Source organism: Eublepharis macularius, chromosome 13 (assembly GCF_028583425.1).
Source record: "Eublepharis macularius isolate TG4126 chromosome 13, MPM_Emac_v1.0, whole genome shotgun sequence".
Taxonomy (NCBI): domain Eukaryota; kingdom Metazoa; phylum Chordata; class Lepidosauria; order Squamata; family Eublepharidae; genus Eublepharis; species Eublepharis macularius.
This window is the reverse complement of record NC_072802.1, coordinates 18,774,465-18,799,881: the sequence shown is the minus strand read 5'-3', so window position 1 is coordinate 18,799,881 and position 25,417 is coordinate 18,774,465. Positions and strand designations below refer to the sequence as shown.

Here is a 25,417-nt window from a genome sequence, read left to right as displayed (position 1 = left end):
AAACCTACACCCCAATAACAATACTCTCCCCTCCCTTCTAAAAAGCCAGACGGAAAACACAACCCATTTTCCTCTCTGCTTGCATCATTTCTAGAGCCTCGGGTCACACCAACTCCACAGAGAGAGGAACAAGCTAAACTAGCAAGCGCAGTCAAGGAAGGTGCCCACCTCTGGCCCCTGCATTCCATAGTTTAGTAATCCACCAGGGCCAAGCTAGGGTGGGGGACAGATTAAAGTCAGTTTCATAAGCAAGAGGCTGATACCAATCAAATAAATTGCTTAGAACTGACAGCTAAGGATTTTTCTTCCAACTATACAGAGAGAAATTTACGGTCTTACAAAAGCTTTCTTCTGCGTTTCCAGGATGCATGCATCCTGTGTGGGAAACCCTCAAAACTACACACAGCCCAGCAGAGCCACTTTTTGAGGAGGGGAAAAATTCATATGGATCTAGCCTAACCTTGCAAGGACTTCCAGCAATTCTGCTAATTGGGTGTTGAGTCCCCTCAGTTAGGGGCTGACATCTTTTGAGAGCACGGGGGAGGGGAGTCCAGGAGCATCCAAATATTTGCGGCACACATTTCCCCGTCGCTCTGCACTGCACGATGCCGGGAAGAAGGCAACTATTTTTAGAAACGGGCAATTACTGCTCAGTTCTTACTGCTTCTTCAAGCTCAGGCAGCGATTTCTGGAGCCAAGAATCACACATTCAGGGGCACTGCTTGCAGCAGCTTTTGCACCTGGCTCCAGCCTGGTAACACGACACTTAGGCATCCATACAACCCTCAGCCAGCATGTTAAGATGGGGGGCCTAAAACTGCTTTATCCAGCACAATAAAATGCCCTGAGAGACCCTCTCCCTTTATTAGCCTATGTGTGTGGGGGGGTGGGGGCGGATAAGAGTTTTTTAAAAATCCAGGAGTGAAGGGACAACATGGGGTATAGAGGTTAGAGTGTCAAACGAGGATCTGAGAGACCCAGGTTCGAATCCCCACTCTGCCACTGAAACTTGCTGGGTGACCTTGGGCCAGTTGCACATACTTGGACTAACCAACTTCACAGGACTGCTGTAAGGATAAAATGGAGGAGAATGATATAAGTCACTTTCAGTGAAATCCTAAACAGTTATTCCAGCCAAAGCCTGCTGATGTCAATGTACTTAGACTGGAGTAACTGTGCTTAGGATCGCACCACTCGTGTTCCCCCATGCGGACAAGGACAGAACAGAAATGAAGTGAATAAATAATCAAGAATTTCTTGTAGAAGGGAGTTCCACAGCTGTCTGATGCAGTCACCAACATCATGTAAGAAATCCAGAGCAGGGCAGAGGGACGACGTCTTTACTTCTCCAGAGGACTTTTAGTTGCAGCTGTATCCATTCTGTGCCTGGCTGACAGTTCTCTTTTAATTGCTCTCTGCGGATCTCCATCTCTGTTTTGGATTTTGTTGCACTGTTCACTGCTACTTTTGTTCTGTCTCGCTTTGCTGATTTTGCTACGCTAATCCGTACTTTGCATTTTTAGGTGTGTTGTAAACTTCCCAGAGCACCATTTTATGAACAGAAGGGCAGGGAAGAATGCCAGAGTCACAATTCGCTAGACCAGAAGGTACAATAAGCATCTTGGTCCACAGCCTGAGTTTAACTTCTTAACTGCTGCCATTAGAAAAAAACACTATATCCCGCTTTTCTCACCAATCAGACCAAAAGTGGTGTATCACATTATTCTCCTCTCCTTCCCACAACAAGCACTCCATGAAGCTGGTTAAGCTGAAAGTGTACTACGCTCCAAAGACACACTGCACCACACCAGCTTTTTACATGCAACCATTTCACGCAGCCAGTCTTTTGCAATGCGCTGTGGAGACATCTTTGGAAAAAAAACCCAATTCCCTGTACACAGACATGAGCATCTCCTAGCAGTTCCAGAGTGGTTCATACTTTCCTAACCCTTTCACCAAGTATTCATTCTATAAAACTGGCATTAAAATGAACATCAAAGTGTGAGACGGAGGAATATGTGTTAAGTAAAGCTCTTTAAAATCTGTGCAGCAGAACCAATGAGAGCAAACATAGAAAAGCTGCTCGCTGTTCTTTCCCAAGGCAAATGAAATGTTTTCCAAAGGTGTGGGAAAATATCTCAGCAGAAAAGCTGACTCAGGAGGAAAAGAAATGCAAACAACGTGTCGGGATTACTCCGTTGTTTCATAGGCCGTTCCATCAATAATCCAAAACCCAAAGCTTTGCTAAACCGGACCTTCGGACTCTTACCGAGAAGGGTCCTTCTCCTTTGAGGAAAGGAGGACATCTTGGGTGATTCCCACCATCCAATCAGGGAGGCAGGAACTAACTTTCTTCCTCTTCCTGTCTAGCCTGTGGGACCACCCTCTCTTCAGTTCAGGTGACTCCACAAAGCAGTAACACTGAATTTATCATTCAGCAACTGTCAATACTGAGAGAAAAAACACCTGTTGCATTAACATGCACTGTAAATAAAGCATAATCTGGAGGAGGTAGGAGAATGAGGCAGCAGGGTAGAGAAGGACGGAGACCCGGGGAGGGCAAGAGGTCCTCCTTTCCTCAGAGGAGAAGGACCCTTCACGGTAAGTGTCCAAAGGTCCGTTCTCCCTCTGAGGCGGAGGACCTCTTGGGTGCTCCCAAAGCAGTTTCCAGTTTCTGGGTGGGATGTGGTCTTCGTCCACGATCATGCACTGCAGTACTTTTCTACTACAGTCAGTGTCCGCTGAATCATATAGATTTGTAGCATCTTAATAAGGTCAAGACTGACAACCTTGTTGCTGCCTTGCAGACTTCTTCTACAGAAGTGTTCCTGTGTAATGCTGCACTAGTAGTAGCATCCCTCAAAGACTGAGCTGGTATTCCACAAGGAACCTCTATGAAGAGAGTTTTTAGGAGTTTCGATAGTGTATGTTTTGCTATTGGCATCTACCACTGCTGAAGACAGTTTCTTCCCCAAATTGAGGGGAGATATATTTAAGAACAGTAAGACTGACTTTCTAATTTGCACTATTCGGAGCAGATAGGTCTTGAGCCTCCTTCTGACATCTAGGTTGTGTCAGAGCCTCTCCCTAGTCTATTTAGGGTACAGGTAGAAATATGGTAACCTTTTGCAAACTAAGCAGTTTGGAGTATGCTTTTGGAAGACAGTATGAGGCATCACCTTGCCATTGGGAAAGGTAGAGTTCAGGTCTGACTAAATCTTCTGGCAGATGCGAACATAAGGAAGTTAGTCTTCATTCTCAGCCTTCTCAGGGAAATATCCTTGACCAGTTCAAATGGATGTTTGGTCAGGGCTGTGTAAAATGTCTACTGAGTGAGGGCTTCCCACTCAGAGTTGTAAGTTCTGAGCATAAACTGAGCATAAACTCAGAGTTGTAAATTCTGAGCATAAACTGTTTTCTGAATGCTAGGAGAGTGTTGGCCACCTCTCGGGAATATCCTCATCTTAGGAAGGTGTTCCTTTCTATTTCCACACTGTCAAGCAGAGTAAGTCTAAAAGAAAAGGCCAAATTGGTCCCTGCTGTAACTTGACCGGCGAGGTCAGTAGGATGAGAGGTGGAAATATCACCATCTGTTGGAGGGTGGAAAGGCATGGTCTTTTACTGGTAAGGGTAGTAATACATAGAGGAGGCCTAATGGCAAATGCAATGTCAGCGCATCTGCTTGTGGGTAGAACAAATCTTGTCATGTACCATGGTAGTTGATGGCTGCGTTGGGGGACACACAGGTCCATGAAGTGTTGTGAAGTGCAATGTTATGAGATGTTTCTTAAGGGACTATTCCCCTCTTGTCCCCTCAGCCAGTCTGCCTGGGCAGTGGATATGCCTTTGATGTGTACAGTTCTGATCGAAGCTAGGTGACCATCCTCCCAGGTAAGTATCCTTGCTGCCGCCTTGTGTCGCCTCGAGGTCTTGAATCCCCCCTGCTTGTTTATATATGTTTTGTCTGCAACCTTGTCTATACAGATCAGGAACAGGGCCAGACAAATTGCTCACCTTTCTAAGTCATTGATAGGAAGACAAGCCTAACCTGATTCTTACACCTGTAAATGTGTTGTTCTTGAGGGGTTGATCTGAAGTGGTATCTGAATGGGAAGATCTGTCTTCTCCATGATCTGTTGTTAATGAGATCTAAGAAAGGTCTGAAGTGGTCTTGCCTATAGACGACCCCAAAGGTATTGCCTTGTAGGTGGCCACTAGCAAACCCATCAGTTTCAGTAGTGTTGTGAGAAGTGATTTTGCACTCTGATGACAGTCTCAATCAGCAGTTTGGTCTTCATGACCTTTTCTTTGGTGAGGAATAGAAAAAACCCTTTTGGTGACTGTGATCTAACCCAGGTGTTCGGGATTGTAGGAACTGAATGGTGAATTGAGTGTTGTGGTGAGATTTTCTCTTGAACCGATCAGGAGATCATCTGGGTACAAGTGAACATGAGTACCCAGTCTCTGAAATGTATGATGGGGTTGATCATTAATTTTTTTTTAAAACATAAAATCTTAGGTATTGTTGATGGGCTGTCAGAAATGGCACATGGAGGTATGTTTCTGTGAGATCTGTAGATGTCATGTGTTCTTCTGATTGACTGGTCACTCCAACTGAGTCCAGAGTCTCCATTTAGAAGTGATACAATGTGATAAACTTGTTCAAAAAACTTGAAGTCTAATAACACCCTCCAGTCCCTATTATTTTTAGGGACTGAGAAGAAGACTGAGTAGACCTCTTTCTGGTGGGCAGCTTTCAAATTGAATGGAATAGACTTGTGAGACTATGTGTAAGGCCTGCCTGCTTGTCAACCTAAGCTTGATGATAAAGAGTAGTTGGCCTCTCACAGGGACAGCTAGCAAGTCCTGTCTTAAGAGATCTGGGTATTAAGGTTGGATCTCTTTCCACATGTGGAGAACTGTCTGTTTGATCTTAGGAAAAGGTAAGGATTATCCCCACAATACAGCTGGAGAGCTGGGAGGACTGGTTTATCCAAGGCCATGTGGCAAGTTCATGGCAGTAGTGAGATTTGAACCTGCAGAGTGCTGCATCACTGTTCAGTTACTTAACCACTATACTACAAGTGGGGTCTTGAAAAGACCCCCCTTAATAAAGGGCTGCCTAGATTAACCCCAGGATGGCCATTTGGAATCTTGTCTGGACCTTAGTAGTGTGTGTTGTGAATAAAAGGCTAAGGGCCAATGGATCGCCTCTCAGATGGTTTGAGTGTTTTTGGCAACACATTCTTCTGTCCTAGGTCTCAATCTAGATCTTTCCCAGGGCATCCCCAAATAGCTTGCCTCTCTGAAAGGGGTATGCCAGGACGATATTTTTAGAGTGTGAATCTGCTGGCCATGCTCTTAGTCAAGCGTGCTGGCTTGTTACTGCTGTCAAGACCATAATCCTGGAAGAAAAAGGTAAATGTATCCAGGATGACGTCTGTCTTGAAGGTATTGGCCCTTACATTTCTGTTTGCCCCTTCAATGGGAGCAGCTATTGTTGTACAGGAGGAGTTGGATCAGTTTCCAGATCCATACTCCTGACACTCTTGAGGCAATTGAGACAATAGCTGTAGCCTTAATAGCCATGGTCACGGCCTCGTGAGCACTTGTTAGCATGGCCTCTCTCCTCTTGTCTAAGTGGTCTCTGACTGATCCTTACCCATCTTCTGACCAGAGCCCAGATGACTGAAGTGTAGCCACTGGAGTTTCCATCGCAGGTACCTGCAACAACTCATAGCAAAGAAAGGTAGTGAGTACTGTTTGTTTTGTTTTGGGACCAAGTGTGGGGATTATTAATTGGTTTATGGTTTAGAGCACTCAGCCTTGAACCTTCTCCCCAAATATTCTGGAAATGGGAGGACCTTTTCTGAGGAACCTTCACTAGGAACAGACTCTCGTTTCCCTGGGTTGGATTTAGTATTCCCAGACTACTCCCCCAAGGGTAATTTCTACAGCTCTAAGGCTGAGAATGTCTTAGGTAGTAAATACTGGTAGACCTCAGATTCAGACAGCTAGGCTGACTGTTCTGGTAGGGATACTTTCTCCTCTTCCACATCTGAAGGAATTCATCCTTCTCCCTGTCATTACGAACTCTATCTGAGGGCGATCCCCCTGCTCCATGGGGATCCCTGACTGATAAACATTACAAACTGCCTTATTCTGACTCAGACCATCGGTCAGTGTTATCTCCTCAGACTGGCAGCAGGTCACCAGGGACTCAGGAAGAGGTTTTTCCCCTCATCTACCTAACCTTTTAAACTGGAGTTAATGGGGAACAAACCTGGATCTTTTGCATAAAAAGCAGAAGCTCTTCTACAGAGCTACAGCCTTACTCATGGAGGGAGGAGGAGGCAGATACCACACCACTATTTCCTCCCTCCTGGTTAGTCTTAAGAGTTAAAAGGTTCAAAGACACTGGCAAATTTGCGCCCTTTATACATTACCCATCTGACAGGGAAAGGCAGGGCTAGATCCTGTTGTAAAAGCAGGGCTAAATCCAAAGGGGAAAGGCCTGCTGTAAAAATCTCCAGCCAGGAGATTGGCATGGGCACATTCACATGGTGCCAGGGCTGAGGAGATTTCTGGAATCTTTATAGGGCCAAGGTGCTTCTGACTGGCAAAGCGACAGGATTTCCTCCCTCATAGTCAGTCTAATTGCTGACAGGAATAACTGCTGGAGGTATAACACCCTCGGGGGAACACCTACATACGTGGCCCTCCTGGGCTTGTTGGCTGGAGCTCTCTCTCTTTTTTTTTTTTGGCCTGTCTTCAGACTCTGCTGCTTGTGCATCGGGGAGCCGGGCCACCCTCGAGGGCTTGTCGGCGCCAACAAGGTCTGTTCCCACGGCAGGCAGAACGACTCCATGGGAACAGCCAGGGACTGCCTGGATTATGTTTCAGCCGTGTCTCTTCTGCCAGGAGATTGGCAAGCGCGTCGCGTTGTTTCCCGCCAAAATTGAGCTCCGCCAGGTGGCGCTGTTCTCAGCTGGCCGGCTGAGGCACGCTGTTTGAACAAGCTCCCTCTGTGGAAGAGGGGGCTGTTGAGAGGCCTGCGTCTCTTCCAAGGCCATTTCCTCGCCGGGGAACCCATACAGCCTCAGAGGCATGCTGGTGCCGGCTGGGCCTGTTCCCGCCATTGGTAGGACGGCACTCCATGGGAACAGCCCGTATTCTCCTTGCCAGGGAACCCATACAGCCTCAGAGGCATGCTGGTGCCGGCTGGGCCTGTTCCCGCCATCGGTAGGACGGCACTCCATGGGAACAGCCCGTATTCTCCTTGCCAGGGAACCCATACAGCCTCAGAGGCATGCTGGTGCCGGCTGGGCCTGTTCCCGCCATCGGTAGGACGGAACAGCCCATATTCCCCTCGCCAGGGAACCCATACAGCCTCAGAGGCATGCTGGTGCCGGCTGGGCCTGTTCCCGCCATCGGTAGGACGGCACTCCATGGGAACAGCCCGTATTCTCCTCGCCAGGGAACCCATACAGCCTCAGAGGCATGCTGGTGCCGGCTGGGCCTGTTCCCGCCATCGGTAGGACGGCACTCCATGGGAACAGCCCGTATTCTCCTTGCCAGGGAACCCATACAGCCTCAGAGGCATGCTGGTGCCGGCTGGGCCTGTTCCCGCCATCGGTAGGACGGCACTCCATGGGAACAGCCCATATTCTCCTCGCCAGGGAACCCATACAGCCTCAGAGGCATGCTGGTGCCGGCTGGGCCTGTTCTCGCCATCGGTAGGACGGCACTCCATGGGAACAGCCCGTATTCTCCTTGCCAGGGAACCCATACAGCCTCAGAGGCATGCTGGTGCTGGCTGGGCCTGTTCCCGCCATCGGTAGGACGGCACTCCATGGGAACAGCCCATATTCTCCTTGCCAGGGAACCCATACAGCCTCAGAGGCATGCTGGTGCTGGCTGGGCCTGTTCCCGCCACCGGAAGGATGGCTCTCCGTGGGAACAGCCCAAATTCTTCTCCATGGAGCTTTCCTCAGAGTCCGATGACTCCCTAGAGACCATCTCGTCCTCTTCTTTTCTTTCTTTGGCAAGAGGAGTAAAAGAAGAGGAAATGGGAGGAGAGTAAGGTAATGAAGTAAGTAAGGAGTACGGTAAAGAATGGTTTGAGGAAGAAGAAAGATAAATAAGAGATAGAGAGAAAAAAGGCAGCAGAGCTCGTCTGCTGCAGAACTGCTCCTCCTGGAGGCAGGAACAGAACTGAAGAGAGGGTGGTCCCACATGCAAACAGGAAGAGGAAGGAAGTTAGTTCCTGCCTCCCTGATTGGCTGGTGGGAATCACCCAAGATGTCCCCCGCCTCAGAGGGAGAACTCAAAATACATAACACAGCCAACCATGACACGCTTGGATTAAGTGAAGGTAATATATATTTTAAAAAGCACACAACCACTCTACAGTGAGTTGTCGGAAGAAAGTAACCCCCACTTAGATTTTAAGGCCTGCAGCTGTTCTCTGGGGACTGACTGCAAAAGGTGCAGAAGATCCTATCCCAAGTGAAACTAACACTGATGTGTCAATGTACACAGAAAACAATAGAGGGTGGAACTCTACCAGGGCTTTTTTTCAGTGGGAATGCAGTGGAACGGAGTTCCGGCACCTCTTAAAAATGGTCACATGGCCAGTGGCCCCGCCCCCTGATCTCCAGACAGAGGGGAGTTGAGGAGAGCAATCTAAACTCCCCTCTGTCTGGAGATCAGGGGACGGGGCCACCAGCCATGTGACCATTTTCGCCGAGGGCAATTTAAACTTTAAAAAACGCCCCCCTTCTTCCAGCAGACCCAAAGTGATGTCATTGTGTGGTCTTGAGTTCCACCGCCTCTTTTCCCAGAAAAAAAGCCCTGAACTCTACACACAATCTATGGCTTCATAAAGATTTATCAGAACATTATTCTAAGAGAATGCAGCCAGGGGAAATGCGGTTTGGCAGGGGGAGACCCACACCAGGAAAGGAGAGGACCATTTCATTCTTTTCTCTTGGGTCAGTTTCCCACCCCAAATTGCCAGATGAATGCTGTAAGTAAATAATTCCTTACCCAGAATCTGTCATTTAAAAAAAATCCTACTCTTTGTTCAATGCCACGCTTGGCTCAATGTGGCTCAATGTTTCCAACATAAGATCAGAAAACTGTAGAATGCAAAGCAGAGAGCTCTTCACATTAAGACAATTTGTTGCAAGGTGATTTTAAAAAAGAGCCGAGTACATTCCAAGCACAACCTTTTCATTTGTTCCTCACAGAGCAGCTGAGTTTCTTTCGGCTGCAAAATTGCTTTGCTTCCGACAGCTTGACAAAAAAGTAAACGAAAGGCAGCTGGCTTTTCTTCAGGGAGTCAGAAAAGTCAGATGGGCCTTCCGGTCAACAGAGTTGCAAAGCTGCACGTACATTTTTACGCAAAGACATCAGCTTTCCTTGGGACAACTTGGAGCCAAAATGGGTTTGGTAAGCTAGAACAGGTCCCAGAAAGTGCAAAACTCATTCCTGGGAACTTATGATGTGTAGAAAGCCCCGGTGGAATAAAGCATAAAATTGGGAAAGAGCCAAAAAGAAAAAGAAAGGAATAAACTACTAAGGGGTGGGACTGGAGATCCTTCTGAACAAAGGGATATTCAAGACAACTTAGGGACAGCATCTGGCATGCTGTTGGCACCAGATGCAATCATTCAATATCCCAAATGTTGCTTAATGAACACCTGCTTGCAAAGGCTTTACAGCAGTGAGTAGCATCTCTCCACCAACCGTTCCCTATAACCCACAAAAGCATACCGGAGCCTTCATACAAGTTAAGCCAGCCTCTCATTATGGGACAGAATAAAACTAACTGCCGAGGCCGTGAAGCAGCTCCACTCCCTCCAGCACCATCCTGACTTAATTAATACTTTTTAAGACTGCTTTTTCCAAAAAGACATACCTTGCCATCCTAGACAAGAAAAAAAATCACTTTAAAAATCAGTTAACAAAGACCATTTAAAAAGCCAGAACAGCATCTGAAGCCTCGAAAGAAACTGTCTGAACAAAATCCCATGCAAGGAGATTCTGATTCAGTTTCCAAAAAAAGACACACACCCCTTTCCATGCAATCAGCTTTTAGAAAGTGCATCCTGTTGGTAGACTTAAGAATTTAGGTTAAATGGAAGAGAATTAAAACTGCTCATATTCGCTCCATTTCCTTCCAACCCCCCGCCCCCAATCTGCTACACTTACAGTGCAATCCTAAGCAAAGTTACTCCAGTCTAAGCCCATTGAAATCAATGAGCTTAGACTGGAGTGACTCTGCTTAAGATCCAGAGGAGTTAGCCGTGTTAGTCTGTAGTAGCAAAATCAAAAAGAGTCCAGTAGCACCTTTAAGACTAACCAATTTTATTTTATTGTAGCATAAGCTTTCGAGAATCAAGTTCTCTTCATCAGATGCCTGATCCGAACTGGTCAAATACAGAAGAGGAGGGGAGGGGAAAGAAGGGGACATATATCACAAGACGACAGGATGCAATTAGTGTGAAGGCAATCAAAACATTCCTTTGCTTGTAAATGTAAACATCTCCTTTTGGTGTGGAGTCAGACCCAGATGCCAGCTCTGCCCCTATATCTACCCAGGGAATACAATTACAGGACCCAATGGCATCAACTACACTGTCTCTGGCTCTTACAGCTGCTCATCCTCCAATCTGATATATGCCCTCATGTGCCAACAATGTCCTTCTGCTCTGTACATTGGACAAACCAGCCAACCTCTACGCAAAAGAATAAATGGACACAAATCTGACATTAGAAATGGAAACGTCCAAAAACCAGTGGGAGAACACTTCAATCTACCAGGACATTCCACCAAAGACTTAAAAGTCGCTGTGGTTCAACAGAAACCCTTCAAAAACAAAATCCAACGGGAGGCTGCTGAATTGGAATTCATATGCAAATTTGACTCTGTCAAGCTGGGACTGAATAGAGACTATGAATGGTTATCACATTATCACAGGTAACAGATTTCCTTTACAGAGGTGTGGTCTGGGGGAGCCCAGAGACGCCTGGTGTGGGCTTTGTTTGTCAATTATCTCAGCCTGAGTACGTGTGGGCTTTTGGGGACTGCAGTTCTCTTTGTCAAATGCAGCTGGCAGGGAGAGCTGTGGTTATCGAGGGCTTATACTACATAGGAATTGTATACCTTCACTGCGGCAAACTAACACGGCAAACTGACTCCACACCAAAAGGAGATGTTTACATTTACAAGCAAAGGAATGTTTTGATTGCCTTCACACTAATTGCATCCTGTCGTCTTGTGATATATGTCCCCTTCTTTCCCCTCCCCTCCTCTTCTGTATTTGACCAGTTCGGATCAGGCATCTGATGAAGAGAACTTGATTCTCGAAAGCTTATGCTACAATAAAATAAAATTGGTTAGTCTTAAAGGTGCTACTGGACTCTTTTTGATTCTGCTTAAGATATCACTGTTAGCTTCTTCCACCCACTGAATCGATAACTCTTAAATAGTAGACTCCTTGGGGCAGGGGCCTCTCTGTCTACTTGTTTCCATTTATAAAGGGTAATAAACACTGCCCACGCTATACAATTAAATTCAGGTTTTTTTCAAATGCTAAAATCAAGACCAAATTTTTAAAGAGACAAAAGTATTCACAGGACGGTTCCATGCACATTAGTTTAGAAACCAACCCGAAACCAATAGACATCTTAGACATCGCCACATCTAAGAGCTATTGCAACAATGACACTAAAAAAGTGCTTCTGTAATGCCGTTTGCTTTTCTTCCCCTCCTCCCAGGAGATTAACCGAATGTTTCTGAACAATCACCAGCTCTATTTTGCTTAAATCTAAGAGAAGTATTTAGTGCCAGTGCATGCCAGGGAAACAGACAGGCTGTTCTAATTAATCAGAAGGATTTAAAAAAAAATCTTGGGCTTTGAATTACAAAACCCTGGCATTAGTCGATCAGATATAATCAGCAAAGTTTGATTCAATGTGCAGCATCTGCACACACGAAGCTTCCTGCTCACATAAGGAGGAAGGTGGGGAGCATCAGGGAGGGCCTGTGGCTCAGTGGTAAAAACATCTGCTTTGCATGACGAAGGTTCCCAGTTCAATACCCGGCATCTCCAACTGAAAGGATCAGGTAGTGGGTGATGTGAAAGACGTCTGCCTGAGACCCGGGAGGGCCGCTGCCAGTCTGAGCAGACCAGGGTTCCCCCAATGTGGTGCCCGCGGGTGCCACGGTGCACGACAGACACCTTTCCTGGTCCCTGCCAAATGTTTTTAGAAAAGGGCCATGGCCAGGTGGGGGTTTTGTACAGCAGGGTTTCTGATTGGCTGTACAGATTTTTTAAAAGTTGCTTCAGCAGCAGCTGCCACCGCAGCCCAAGAATCTTTACTGTATGACTGAACATAAACTGTGCGAATGCAAGAAAATGTGTTTAAACAGTACGTTACTTTTAAAAGGCATCCCGGTAAGCAGAGCTTCTGCCTGAAATGTTAAAGAGATACTATCAGTTATGCATTACCTCATTCCTTGACGTTTTGTGGTTGGCTCTACTTAGGGTTGCCAGGTCCAGGTTGGAAAATTCCTGGAGATTTGAGTGGGTGGAGCGTGAAGAGGGTGGAGTTTGGGGAAGGGAGGGGCCTCAGTGGGGTATAATTCCACAGTCCACCCTTCAAAGCAGCCATTTTCTCCAGGGCAACTGACCTCTATTGCCTGGAGATCAGTTGTAATTCCAGGAGATCTCCAGCTCTGCCTCTTGTGGCAGCTATTTTGTGGTTGCGCTCAACATCCAGTGCCAGAATTCCAAAGGTGCCCCCAAGCTCAAAATGGTTGGGGACCCCTGGAGTAGACAATGCTGATCACGAAGGACCAAGAGGTCTGATTCAGTATGAGGCAGCTTCCTGAGTCCACTCTCTTCCTCGGTCCTCAGTCACCTTCCGACTCCAGTCCCCTGCCCCCATGGCCTCAGATGTCAAGGAGAGATGGCTTACCGCTGCCACAGCCTCCTTTCACCAACACCAATCCTATCGGCTGCCTGCTCGGCAGCTTCCAACATGTCCTGCTTTTCTGGAGAGCCAGCATGCTGTCGTGGCTACAGCGGCGAACTAGGATCTGAGCGACCCAAGTTCAATTCCCTCCCTGCTTGGCCACGGAAGCTCGCTGGGTGACCAGTCACATATTCTCAGGCTAACCCACCTCACCAATGGTTGGGAGGACAAAATGGAGGAGAGGAGAATGATGTAAGCCACTTCGGGTCCCCAGTGAGGAGAAAGGCAGTGCATTAAACATAAAAAAGAAGAAGAAACGCATGCTCCCTTGGGACTTTCACATAATCCCAAGAATTCCCACGTCCGAGGAGCTGCCAGGGCACCAGTCAGCAGCTACCGCAGCTATGAGGCAGGGAGGGATACAGGCCAATGGAAGTTTGTGGCGCCGTTCAAAGATGTTTCCTGTTGACCTGTGACATAGAGACCGATGCGCCTGCATCCACAGACTAGAGGCAAAGCCACTCCAAGTCACAGAAGAATGAGAGGACTGCCTGTGGATTATAGTGAGCTCAGAAGAAGCTCATCCTCTGGACTTGACTTGGGGCAAGCACGGTAAAGAAAGGCTGACCACAGCTGCCCAAGGAGCCTCTGAATTTCTTCCCAAGCAACATTCCTCAGTCTTTGCAGATCCAGAACCCACCTTTAGTCTCCTGCTTGAACATGGGAGCAGCAGCTAAACAGCACAGAACTGGCTCTGTGCACAGAAGGTCCCAGGTCCAATCTTGGCATCTCTAGTTGAAGGATCTCAAGTAGAAAGCTGGAGTGGGGAAGGGGAGAAGACTTCTCTCTGCTAGGAAACCTTGGAGAGCTGCCCAAGTAGACTGAGCTGCATGGATCAATGGGTCCAATATGGCCCAGTGCAGTTCCATGCGCTGCAGCTTTGGAAATTTCAAGAAGAAATTCCCGCTTCAGTCCATAGAGAAGGAACTGGCCTTTTTTTTAAAAAAAGCATGCTGAATTCTGAGCTCAAATATCAGTTTCTGAACTTGCAAGCCAAGACAACAGAATTTAGCACCAGGCACGTCGGTGTTCAAGAGAGACACAAGAAAGCAGATTATTTTAAGCCCAGCGTTGGTGCCCTCCCCCTTTCCTTTACAAAACAGAGAAGCAAAATAGGCTTGGGCCCAAACCACTAGCTTCTGCCCGCTGTGCAGACATACGATCAAATTTCAAAACTGGGCCTTCCATGCTTTTTTTAAAGCAAAATTGGCCTCCCAAATCATCAGTCATAACCCCAATTACTGCTTTTCAGGAGAAAAAGAGCCCGGCCCCTTGGCATTCTCTCCAGTCAGGCAAACAATGTTTGACTTTGACACGCCTGTGAAAATGGCATTTGTCTGGTCCAAAGTAAACATGGAAGCAGCCTCCCCAATGGCCGGAGGGCAGGCGCTTAACTTGGGTTATCCATTAACTGCTGCAGTTCAACAAATGGATATGAACACAGGCATGCTTTGTCTTAGCTGAGCCCGGGGAATTTGGACTCACCTGATACTGAGTTTCCTTCACATTTCTACGGCATCTCTGGCCACAGCATCCAAGACACCCTCTAAAGGACGGGCATTAAAAGTAAAGGCAGCACAAAGCCCAAATGCACAGCTATATCCAATTCTACAATTGTAATCCCCATGACGTTAAAAATCTGGAGTGAGCACAGAACCCAGGAACCCGAGAACCCCCGAGCTTCAATTTAGTCCGCATGGTTTGAAGATTGGTTGCAAAACCCAATGGTGGCACGTCTTCTATTCACGCACTAGTTTTGCATGCGGCTGCTCAATTCTCCGCAGGCATGTCAACCTCAGAACAGACACGGAATCCAGAGTGCCTCCTCACGGAATCAGCATGCTGCTTGCTAAGTGCTTCCCTCCCCGCAGCCGCTGCCAGCTTGGCCTCTTTATTCTTAGTGGCCGTGTGCATTTGCCACGTTCTCTTCCTTTACCCTCCCCGCAGCTTTCCCCCGCACTGATTTGGGGTATTTTGAATCAGGTCCTTTTAGAAGCATGGGCTGAGCACGGCGAGGTAAGCAGGCTGGTAAGCAGGCAACAAATAATTGTTCATAATTTATAAAAGAGGTAAAGGTGCAAGCACCGAATCATTACTAACCCATAGGGGGGCGTCGCATCATGACGTTTTCTTGGCAGACTTTTTGTTACGGGGTGGTTTGCCATTGCCTTCCCCAGTCATCTGCACTTTACCCCCAGGAAACTGGGTACTCATTTTATCGACCTCGGAAGGATGGAAGGCTGAGTCAACCTTGAGCTGGTTACCTGAACGGGGCTTCCGCCAAGATCTAACTCAGGTCGTGAGGAGAGCTTGGACTGCAGTACTGCAGCTTACCACTCTGCGCCAGGGGGCTCTTCATAATTTATACAGGATCAGAATTCATACTTGGGGTGAAGGCATAGAGTTGCTCATACTTTTCATTTTATTTTTAAGTGTAGTACACACACCTCTTTGTCTGCACAAATGACAGAATGCAACTCCACAGATTATATTGCCGTGGTGGGAGAAAGGGGGGAGAGGAAGACAAGCATACTTTGTTTGGACGGGAAATATTATTCAATGATTTCCAGGCCTTGGCAGGCTGTCAAAAGATGGATGGGAAGTCGAGAGTCTCCCTCATCCAGGCCAAATGTTTTGTCCAACTCACAGAGCATTCTGTCCTGTGCATTTATCTGAAAAAACAGTCAGTTTTCTTAACTGCCCCAGAGAGAATTCAAGTAAGAGGATATTGCCAGGAAGATATTGGAGCCATATGTTAGTCAAACCAAAGGCTAAAAGAAACCCTATTGCCTCCACAGATACAGCTAAGAAGCAAAAGAGTGCTCACTTCCTAGTCCCGCTCAGGGAGCAAGACCACAGGGAGGGATGCTTTTCAGTGATAAACCTGCGTCCTGGAGGTGGAAAGTCCCAGGTTTAAGCAATAGCAATTACAGAAGAAGCTGTTCTTTGCCTACCAGACAGTATTGTGTGCTACGTTTTTATCCCATCCTCTTTTCGAGGAATGCAGAGCAGCATCCATCATTTCCCCCTCTTCCATTTTATTTTCTCAAAAATACCCTATAAAGTAGGCTATGGTGAGAACGAGCAGCTTCCACAGCATGGTGAAGATCTGAACCTGGATTTCCCATGCCTTTGTCTGATGCTCTAACCACTATACACAGGGCTTTTTTTCAGGGGGAACGCGGGGGAACGAAGTTCCGGAACCTCTTGAAAATGGTCACATGGCTGGTGGCCCCGCCCCCTGATCTCCAGACAGAGGGGAGTTGAGACTGCCCTCCGCGCCGCTGAGCGGCACGGAGGGCAATCTCAACTCCCCTCTGTCTGGAGATCAGGGGACCGGGCCACCAGCCATGTGACCATTTTCTCCGAGGGCAACCCACTGAGTTCCACCACCTCTTTTCCCAGGAAAAAAGCCCTGACTATACCACCAAAGGGTGTAAGGAAGCTTAACAAGAAACAAGTAGGGGAGGGTTGTGTTCTCTTGCCGGGCATTTCTATGGGCAATTGTCTATTTGCCTGCAGCCAGCCATTCCCACATGGCTGCAATCATAAAGGCTGACCACATTAGGACCTTTGATCGATTCTTCTTCTTGTTCTATAAGTTCAGGCTATACCTGTTCTACCAGCTGAAAAAGGAGAGAGAGGTTAAGGACTTCTAACAGAGCTTTGATCGTGAAGTCTACAAAAGTTATCAGTCTTTAAAAATCTCAGCATTCATTTCACAGACCAGTGGGAGCAACCGTATCACTTTCTACACAGGTTTGATTACAACCAAGGCGAAATCAAGACTTGTAAAATGGCATTTTTAAATGTACTGGATTTCAACACAGCTGTTAAGTTTCTTGGCAAATTTGCAACCATCAAGCATTTGAAAAGAACGACTTTTCGCCAAAGATTAGTTGCTTTGCATCTCCATGTTGTTTGCCAATTTTTGAGCAGCGGATGCCTTCAATAATAAATGTATCGTATTGACCTAACCCATATGGTTAGATGTGTGATTGAGTTACAAAAACATCTGAGAATAAAAGGAAGTACTACATGGGAACAGCACAACCTCGCAATTAGGCCATCTTTAAGGGACAGTCCATAGCTCAATGGCAGATCACATGCAGAAGCCCCCCCCCATTTAATCTTTAGCAACACCCATTAAAGAATCTCTGGAGAAACTTTTCTCCACCCGAGACCAGTTGCAGTAGGCAGTATTGAATGAAATGGATCAATGGTCTGGTTTGGAGGAAGGCAGCTTCATACGATAACAAGTTCTCTCTAAAAATACCCCAAGCAGGTTTCAGAAACCAAAGAGCTATGGTAAAACCTGAGAAGTGACAGGAGTCAATAACCAAGAGTCTCTTTAGACAAGAGGCTGGGGCGTGTGTCCATCAAGCGCGGGGAGATGCAACGTTAGCCGGAAAAAGTAGTTTTGAAAGACAGAAGCGGCGGAGATCGCTCCGGAGGAGACGGATTCTCTCACAGCCCGCCGCCACCTCTGGCATGCTGGACTGTCTTCCCTTTTGTAGCTTTTACCCTGCCGCCCTCACTGCTTAAAACTTTGAATTAACCAAGCCTCGGCAGGGCAAAGGCTCCAGAAGGAGAGACGCCAGAGGCAACAGAGGGCTGTGAAAGCATCCATCCCCTCCAGAGTGATCTCCACCAGCTCTGTCATTTAAAACGACGCTTCCTGGCTAACACTGTGTCTCCCGACACATAAAGAACACGCGTCAAAAGTATTGTGTAGAGAGACTCTGAGAGAAGCAGCCCTTGGTCCTCCTACCCTGGCTAGCTAATGACATCATCATTTAAATTGTCAAAAGGGAGCTGCCATCAACACGGCAGCATTCTCAACTTCAACCTCTGCAACGGTTACCTGACAATATCTGACTGGGAAACTGACCGGCATGGCAGATCCTAGAGGCATTAATGGTTCTGTGAAGCACAAGGCAGTTTATCAAGTAAGACAGTACCAGCTCAGTCCCATTGTATTTCCATCCCACTTTCATAAGAATAAAGAGTATGGGCTCCACAAATGTTTATCTCTGCAAAAGCAGCTGTAATCCAAAAGAACTCCTTGCCTGTTGAACGTTTAAAGGAAATCTGCACCTTGCAGGGTTCAGTCTCGCCTTATAAAATGTTGGGAAAACAAGAAGTGACCCACACCACACCCTACACAAGAAAAGCAAGTACCAGCGCTAAAAAAGCCCTGACCTTGGCAAGACGCTTATTGACAAGAGGACAGCCAGAGTTTGTGCCAAATTCCCTTCGCGGCACATTCATTATTAATATAATCATTGTTCTGCTAGACTTTTGGAGCTCTTAATGCCATTTCATTGTGCTGAACTCTCAGCCATAAAAAGCAAAAATCAAAACAAAACAAAAAACCAGGTTTGCATCTACTGCATAGGAACGCAAAGGGGGGAAAAAGCATGTCGCTAGTAGCCAGGCTTTTTTTCTGGGAAAAGAGGTGGTGGAACTCAGCGGTGGAACTCAGGACCACACGATGACATCACTTTGGGTCAGCTGGAACGGGGTGTGTGTTAAAGTTTAAATTGCCCTCAGCGAAAATGGTCGCATGGCTGGTGGCCCTGTCCCCTGAGCTCCAGACAGAGGGGAGTTGAGATTGCCCTCCACACTGTGGCGCGGAGGGCAATCTCAACTCCCCTCTCTCTGGCGATCAGGGGGCGGGGCCACCGGCCATGCAACCATTTTCAAGAGGTGCCGGAACGCTGTTCCACTGTGTTCCAGCTGAAAAAAAGCCCTGCTAGTAGCCAATGAGCCCAAACTTACCAATTCCATAAAACAATTTTAAAAGCTGTACATCTGCTTGTTGCTACAATTTCTTTAAATCTAGGCAAGGAAAAGACCTTGCAGTTTTCTGTGCACCTTGCTCAGTCAATTTGCACTGCGCTGAGACTGTAAGGGTTACACACAAGCACATCAGCACTCAGGTTTTGTAATGTCAGGAAAGAGATCTAGTGCAGGAAAAGTATGTAAGTTGTTGGTGCCAACACAGTATATAGCCTGAACACCTTTCCTAAGCCAGTTCCTTTTCAGGTGTTGTAAATAAGCACTGTTTTTAGGTAGGAGATGTGCCCTCTTAAGCAACTTCGAAGAAGTTTTGCACAAGAGGAATTCCCAGTAGATTGTACCCAATGTATGCATATAAATCTGTATCAAAATATTTCTGTACAATTTACAGACTGACTAAAGATCTGTATCTGCAAAAAAAAAAAAAAGCACCGTTAGTGCTTCAGACAAAATCTTTGCTGAAGTGGAGTCTTCTTTAAAAAGAGAGGCGCAGAAGCCCCGCCCTCCTCCATTTCTACCTGTCCTGGGACTGTCTTTTAGGTCAAACGCTAGCCATTATTTTGTCTTGATAGAAAGCATCCACATCCTGACCTCTTCCTTGTTCAAGCCACTCCTCAATGGCATCGTCTGCTTAATGCCCACACCAGTTAGGTTTGTAACTATGGCCAACTGTTAAAATAGCCCAATAGTAACCATCTCCAGCTGCACCTATTGAAACAGATCTGCTTTATTGTGCATCTTCTGTACACCGTCAGTAATTAAAGGGAAGATTCAGGTGCCTTTCAGACGTGCTTCCAGCTGTCAAGGGAGGGGGAAACGTCTTATCTGTAAGAAGCCTTCATCTGGCTAGGAGAGCAAAGGACCCCCAACTTCAGAGACAGCAAGCTGATGGTTCCAAATCAGCACCCCCACCCTTTTCTGAGCTTGACCTAACAGGATGACCCCCTTCCTTGCACAAATGCACTTCTTTGCACAAAATGCATTCCCCCTTTCCCAAGGCAGTTCCACAGAAAAGATGCCCCACCCACATGTTCTCACGTGCATTTGTGAGAACATCTGAGAGGACCTTTGGGATGAGCTTTTTTAGACACTAATATGTAGATCCCACTCAGCAAACTTATGCAGTTACAATGCAATAAAACAACAGTCTCTCTCTCTTTAGGTGTTTCCCATGCACCCTTCCCTGCCATAATTGATTGCACAATTATTTCTGGAGCCACTAAGCACCACAATCTGCATGGAACCAGATCACCTGAACGATGCCAGTTTAGACCGCACTGCTATGTTTTTAGCAAGATGCTTGTACTGCAAAGTCTGTGAGTACGTTTATGCAAGGGAGGTCAACTTATTGCATCAAGCTGGAAGCTGGAACGGTTCTGACAGCAGCTCTGTGAGCATGCACCACAGCAGCGCTCTTGCGCATGAGTAGTTCCTATGGGGCTTTTTCAGAAAGCATTTTGACAGGGGACGAGCAAAGACAAAAAAGCACAAGAAGATTCTCAGCAAAGTTTAACAGCCTGCTTTTGGGTGCACTGGCATTGCCTGAAAAATTCCAGCTGTGCACTGGTTACTTTTCTCATTACAAAATATAGTAAGGTTATCCACATGGGACAAACAGTCACTCTTCCCGTTTTTCAGAGCCAAGGAATGTATGCCTTTCAGCACACATACCAAGCAAAAGGCCCACTTAATTATGCTAACAATAGCCACTCAGTGTGTATTTAAGCTAGTAAACTAGTCCAAGATACAGGCACTCCTCCGGAATAATCACATGGGGTGGGAGGAAAGGGCACCCTGCCCTGCATTATTGTCCAAGAATGCCAAAAGCATTCTGCCCCCCATTTCCTCCCTCCAATCTAGGCTTCATCACTCCCTGGCATATTTAGGCTGGAAAACCAAACCTTTAAAGAAAAACAGCTGAGAGAGCCATGAAGAATATTCCCAATGTTTTTTTTAAAAAGAAAGCAGCTGGCATGGGAGCAGTTTTGCATCAAGGACACAGTGTGGGGGGAGAGGCCAGACTTTTCATGGCCCCTCCCCATACAGGTCAGCTGCCGAAACAGACTCTCACCTGGCTGTAATTAGCCTAGAGGAAAGAAGGGGGGGAAGGGTGAAAGACAGCACGATGGTTCTTCTGAGCGTATGCAGAGTACCTCTCGTCCTCGAGTGACCGCCTCCAATTCTTGTGCTTTCTGAGTTTAGGGGGAAGAAACACATTTCAACCCCAGTGCCTTTTTTGGGGAGGGGGAAGGGAATGCGCTTGGATTTCTCAGAGTTTATCCAGGAGGTGGATCTATTTAATCCATGTTTGATTTGGCCTGAATACCACAAATCGTACAGGCCTGCGTAGAGATGCATGTTTTGAGAAACGGGACTTAAAATATACTCCGAGCAAGCCACAGACGGCGTCAGCAGTTCCTGCAAGATATTATGAAGCCTGTCAGCACAGTAGCAGCAGCTCCTCTGAGGAAAGGGCTTTTCTCATCTGCAGAGGACGGCTTTTCCCAATCCCCCACCTGCTTGCAAACCGCCCCATTTCCTCACCACACTGCCCCTTTGTGTCCTCTGGCAAAGCGGCACGGGGGGGGGGAGAGAAGGCTGCCGCGCAAGAGGCAAAAGTTCCCTCCCTCTAGCATGACGCTGCTCACATTGCTGATGATGATCCATGTGCAAGAGTTTCACACTCTTCTACTCCTCACTGCCACCAAGAATACGTTAGTCGTCTAGATTCCAAACCCAGCATTCTGAATTCAAACTGCAAAGAGTTTAACTCAATGTCAATGGGACACACAAGCTCTGAAATCAGGATTTCCTCTTTTACTGTTAATTGAAGCAACAGCGGGAGGTTGAGAAGAGGTGCTGAAGGAGGCTTTTCACTGTAACCTCCCCAATCTTTCCAGTTTAAATGCAAGCCCCTGTGTGCACATGTCTGTGCATACTCCTCTAAACCATTTTTTAAAAGGGGGGGAGGGAATTCTGAATAGAAATCTGTCACAGCTGATTAAACCTTCAGGAAAACTTTTCAGCCGGCCCACAGCTCAGTGGCGCTACGTAGGCTTTGCACGTCTAAGCTGCTCCCCGCCGCCCCCACCTCACATCTCCAGCATCTCTGCTTAAAAGGCTTCTGGCACAATGGCCCTGATGGTCCTCTAAGTTTTCAGAGTGCTGCAGGCTAGATCGTCTCTTAGGATAATAAAGGATGTCAAATCTGGAGCACGTGCCATTTCCAAGCACGACGTCTCCCCATCTGGGATGGAACAGCCCATATCTTTGTTTCCGTTTCCACACTAATAAAATTTGAGAGGGACATTACTATTAAAACTGATGCCCAGGTCTGCCAACAGCACAAAACAGACAAACAGCACAAAACAGACAAACGGAGGCACGGGGATGGGAGAGGGATTGGAAAGAAACTAAATTAAGAAAGCAACGGCCCCATATATGGGGGCTACTGTTATTTTCCCGGAACTGATGTATAGACTGCAGAGTTGGGAATGATACCGTATTTAACTGTAATTATGTACCAGTAGTTTCTTGTGTGAAACAGTCATGTAGAAAATTTGTATAAGATACCTTTTGTATGAATTGTTATAAGCACATTGCACTTTGGAACTAATTGATTGAAGTATCTTACAAATACACATGAATTGATTTTTTGCATCCTGTGGGTGTTTACCTTCGCTTTTCAAACAGCACAAAAATGGCATCCAAAGGGGGGGGGGAAGCACTATGCAAAAAGACTCCCAACAAGATCAAAAAGCAAAGAAAAGGGCCAATTTGTACATCCCTGCTCATACTTGATAGAAGACAACAACAACAACAACAACAACAACATTCGATTTATATACCACCCTTCAGGACAATTTAACACCCGCTCAGAGCGGTTTACAAAGTGTGCTATTATTATCCCCACGACAATCACCCAGTGAGGTGGGTGGGGCTGAGAGAGCTCTGGAAGAGCTGTGACTGACCAAGGTCACCCAGCTGGCTTCAAGCAGAGAAAGAAACCCCAGAGTGGAGTCCTGCCACTCTTAACTGCTACACCAAACTGGCTCTCTGATGACAGGCAAAATCATGTTGTTCACTTACAAAGAACCAGTTGCAGGAGGAGAGAAAAATCAAACATGCGAAAGCTTAAAGGGGTGTTATGAAATGCTTGCATAGGATCCCCTCATACAAATCTGTGAGCACGACGAGGCAACAGCTACGCCCCTGGGCTTCCTGTCCAAGCAGGAATCTAAACCTAGATCTCACAAGATCGCACTCGGCACCCTACCCACTCTAACGCACAGCCTCTATTCCAGTCTGCACTGGACTGTCCAAACTGGCCCCAAAACTTCTTTTCCCCTGGCAGCCCAGTCTCCTCCCAAACCAAACCTCAGTGCTTTCACTGATTCAACGCCTGGCTCCTAGCCAATGCACTGGTGTAGATGTCATCGCTCCATTTCTAATGTTACACAGACCTGGGTCTGGACAGTACCAGGAGAAAAGGCAGCCTGGGAACTTCACCTCGGCAGCTCTGCGCTCCTTGCAAGTAGGAATGTAAGAAATACAAGCAAACGCAGGGGTGTGGATCGGGATGCTGAAAGGCCCGGGGGTATGGGGGAAAGCAGGACTTTTTTTTCAGCTGGAACGCGGTGGAACGGCATTCCGGCACCTCTTGAAAATGGTCACATGGCTGGCGGCCCCGCCCCCTGATCTCCAGACAGAGGGGAGTTGAGATTGCCCTCCACGCACGCGGAGGGCAATCTAAACTCCCCTCTGTCTGGAGATCGGGGGCGGGGCCACCAGCCATGTGACCATTTTCACCAAGGCCCGACTTAAACTTTAAAAAACTCCCCCCTTGTTCCAGCTGACCCAAAGTGACATCATTGTGTGGTCCTGTGCTGGCAACCCACTGAGTTCCACCACCTCAGAAAAAAAGCCCTGGGGAAAAAGTAACGCTTCAGCTCTAGAGCTGAGGAAAGAGAAGCGCTCAGGTCTTTAAAAGAACACGACTCTTGATTTACCATGTTTCCTAAGAAAGAGCAAGGCACCATGTTTGCATTGTTTCCAGCCTAGAGGGTCTCTCCCCCAGATCCAAAAAGATATTACTCAGAGGTAAGGAAACGCACTCTGCACGTCCTCAGAAACCACCACAGTCTCATTCACAGCACCCCAAGCTGCTTTCCGCTTCTTGCTGAAGGTGGCAGAAGCCTCCTCCGTCCCCTTCTCGTCCAGATGGAAGCTTTTTTCCGACCAGCTACTGCTGAAAACTTTGCAGAATTGTGATCAGTTCTGTCTATACAGGACTCTCGTGCAGACTCCAAAAAAACTCCCACTGCGCTCACTGCATTTGATTTGCAGGTAAGTGCGCACAGAATTGCAGCCTGCGTGTGCCTCAGTGGTGAAATTTTAAAGATGATCACAACTGTAGCAAGTAATAAGGCAGCTTCAAGTGGATAGCTGTGTTGGTCTGCAGTAGAACAGCAAGACTGGAGTCCCCTGGCACCTTAGAGGCCAACAAGATTTTCAGGGTGTCAGCTTTCAAGAGTCAAAGCTCCCTTCTTCAGATACCAGAAACTGAAACTGAAGATTCTCATACCTGAAGAAAGTCATTCTATATCTTGCTTATATTTTTTTGTTGTAGCTTAAATCTATTATTCTGTATTCTGTTCGAGATCCTTTATGCATTTTCTACTGTTTTTTCTTCTTTTAAATAAAGTTATAATAAATTTCTAAGAAGAAATTTTCGGATGGGTAGCCGTGCTTGCAAGGATCAGGTCCAGGGGCACCTTAAAGGCCAACTTTCGCGAGTCAGAGCGAAAAGAAGAGCGCTGTGATTCCCGAAAGCTCACACCCTAGAAATCGTGTCCGTCTCTAAGGCGCCCCTGGACTCCGGTGGCAAACTAATGAGAGTGCCCCAGCAGGACCACGCTCGCTGCACACCCAAGCGGCCTCTGCGCAGCTCCCGCCCGCTGCGCCCCCGCCTCCGCCCTCGGGTCTCCCAAGGCGGGGGATCTGGCGCGCCCCGAGCGCTGCACAGGCAGGCGGGGACGCGGGGCCGGACAGCGACTTCCCCGGCGCGCCAAGCGGGGCGGGGAGGGAGACGCCCGCCGCGGGCCGCTTACCTTCGTCGAGCCGGAGGAAGAAGCGATGTAGACCTTGACGACCATCGTGGCAGCCAAGCGAAGTGAACTGAATCCCGGGCGAGGACGCAGCGCCGGCGCGGGAGAGACGCAGCTCCGCCTCCTCTGCCTTTCGCAGGACCCGCCGGCTGCTCGCAAGCCCAGAAGACGCCGAGCGAGGGCGGCGGGCGAGCCGAGGAGAAGCCGCCCCCCGCCCCCCCGCGATCCAATCCCCATCCAAAGGGCGGGCGCCGCCTCGCCATTGGCCGGCCGAGATGCGCGGCGGCCGTGGCTGGGAGCTCCGGGCGGGAGGAAGGGAAAGGAGGGGAGGGGAGGGGAAGAGAAGCCCCTTTGTTCGGCTGGGAAGGGGGTTGCGCGCCGGCCCCGGCGCAAGCAAGCCCCGCGGCACGGAGGCGCGGGGATGGGAGAGGGGCTCTGGGCGGAGGTCGCCTGGGGCTGTTGTG

At 47.7% G+C, this 25,417-nt stretch overlaps 1 protein-coding gene across 1 annotated transcript in view; it reads right to left on the bottom strand.

Moving 5' to 3' along the window:
• SH3BGRL (SH3 domain binding glutamate rich protein like) overlaps window positions 1–25,127 on the bottom strand; it is a 48,527-nt gene extending 23,400 nt beyond the window's left edge. The window contains exon 1 of the mRNA XM_054996465.1: window positions 24,957–25,127. Coding sequence (XP_054852440.1) covers window positions 24,957–25,001 — 45 coding nt within the window. The 5' untranslated portion in view covers window positions 25,002–25,127. The remainder of the gene's footprint in view (window positions 1–24,956) is intronic.
• Window positions 25,128–25,417: the final 290 nt, after the last annotated feature.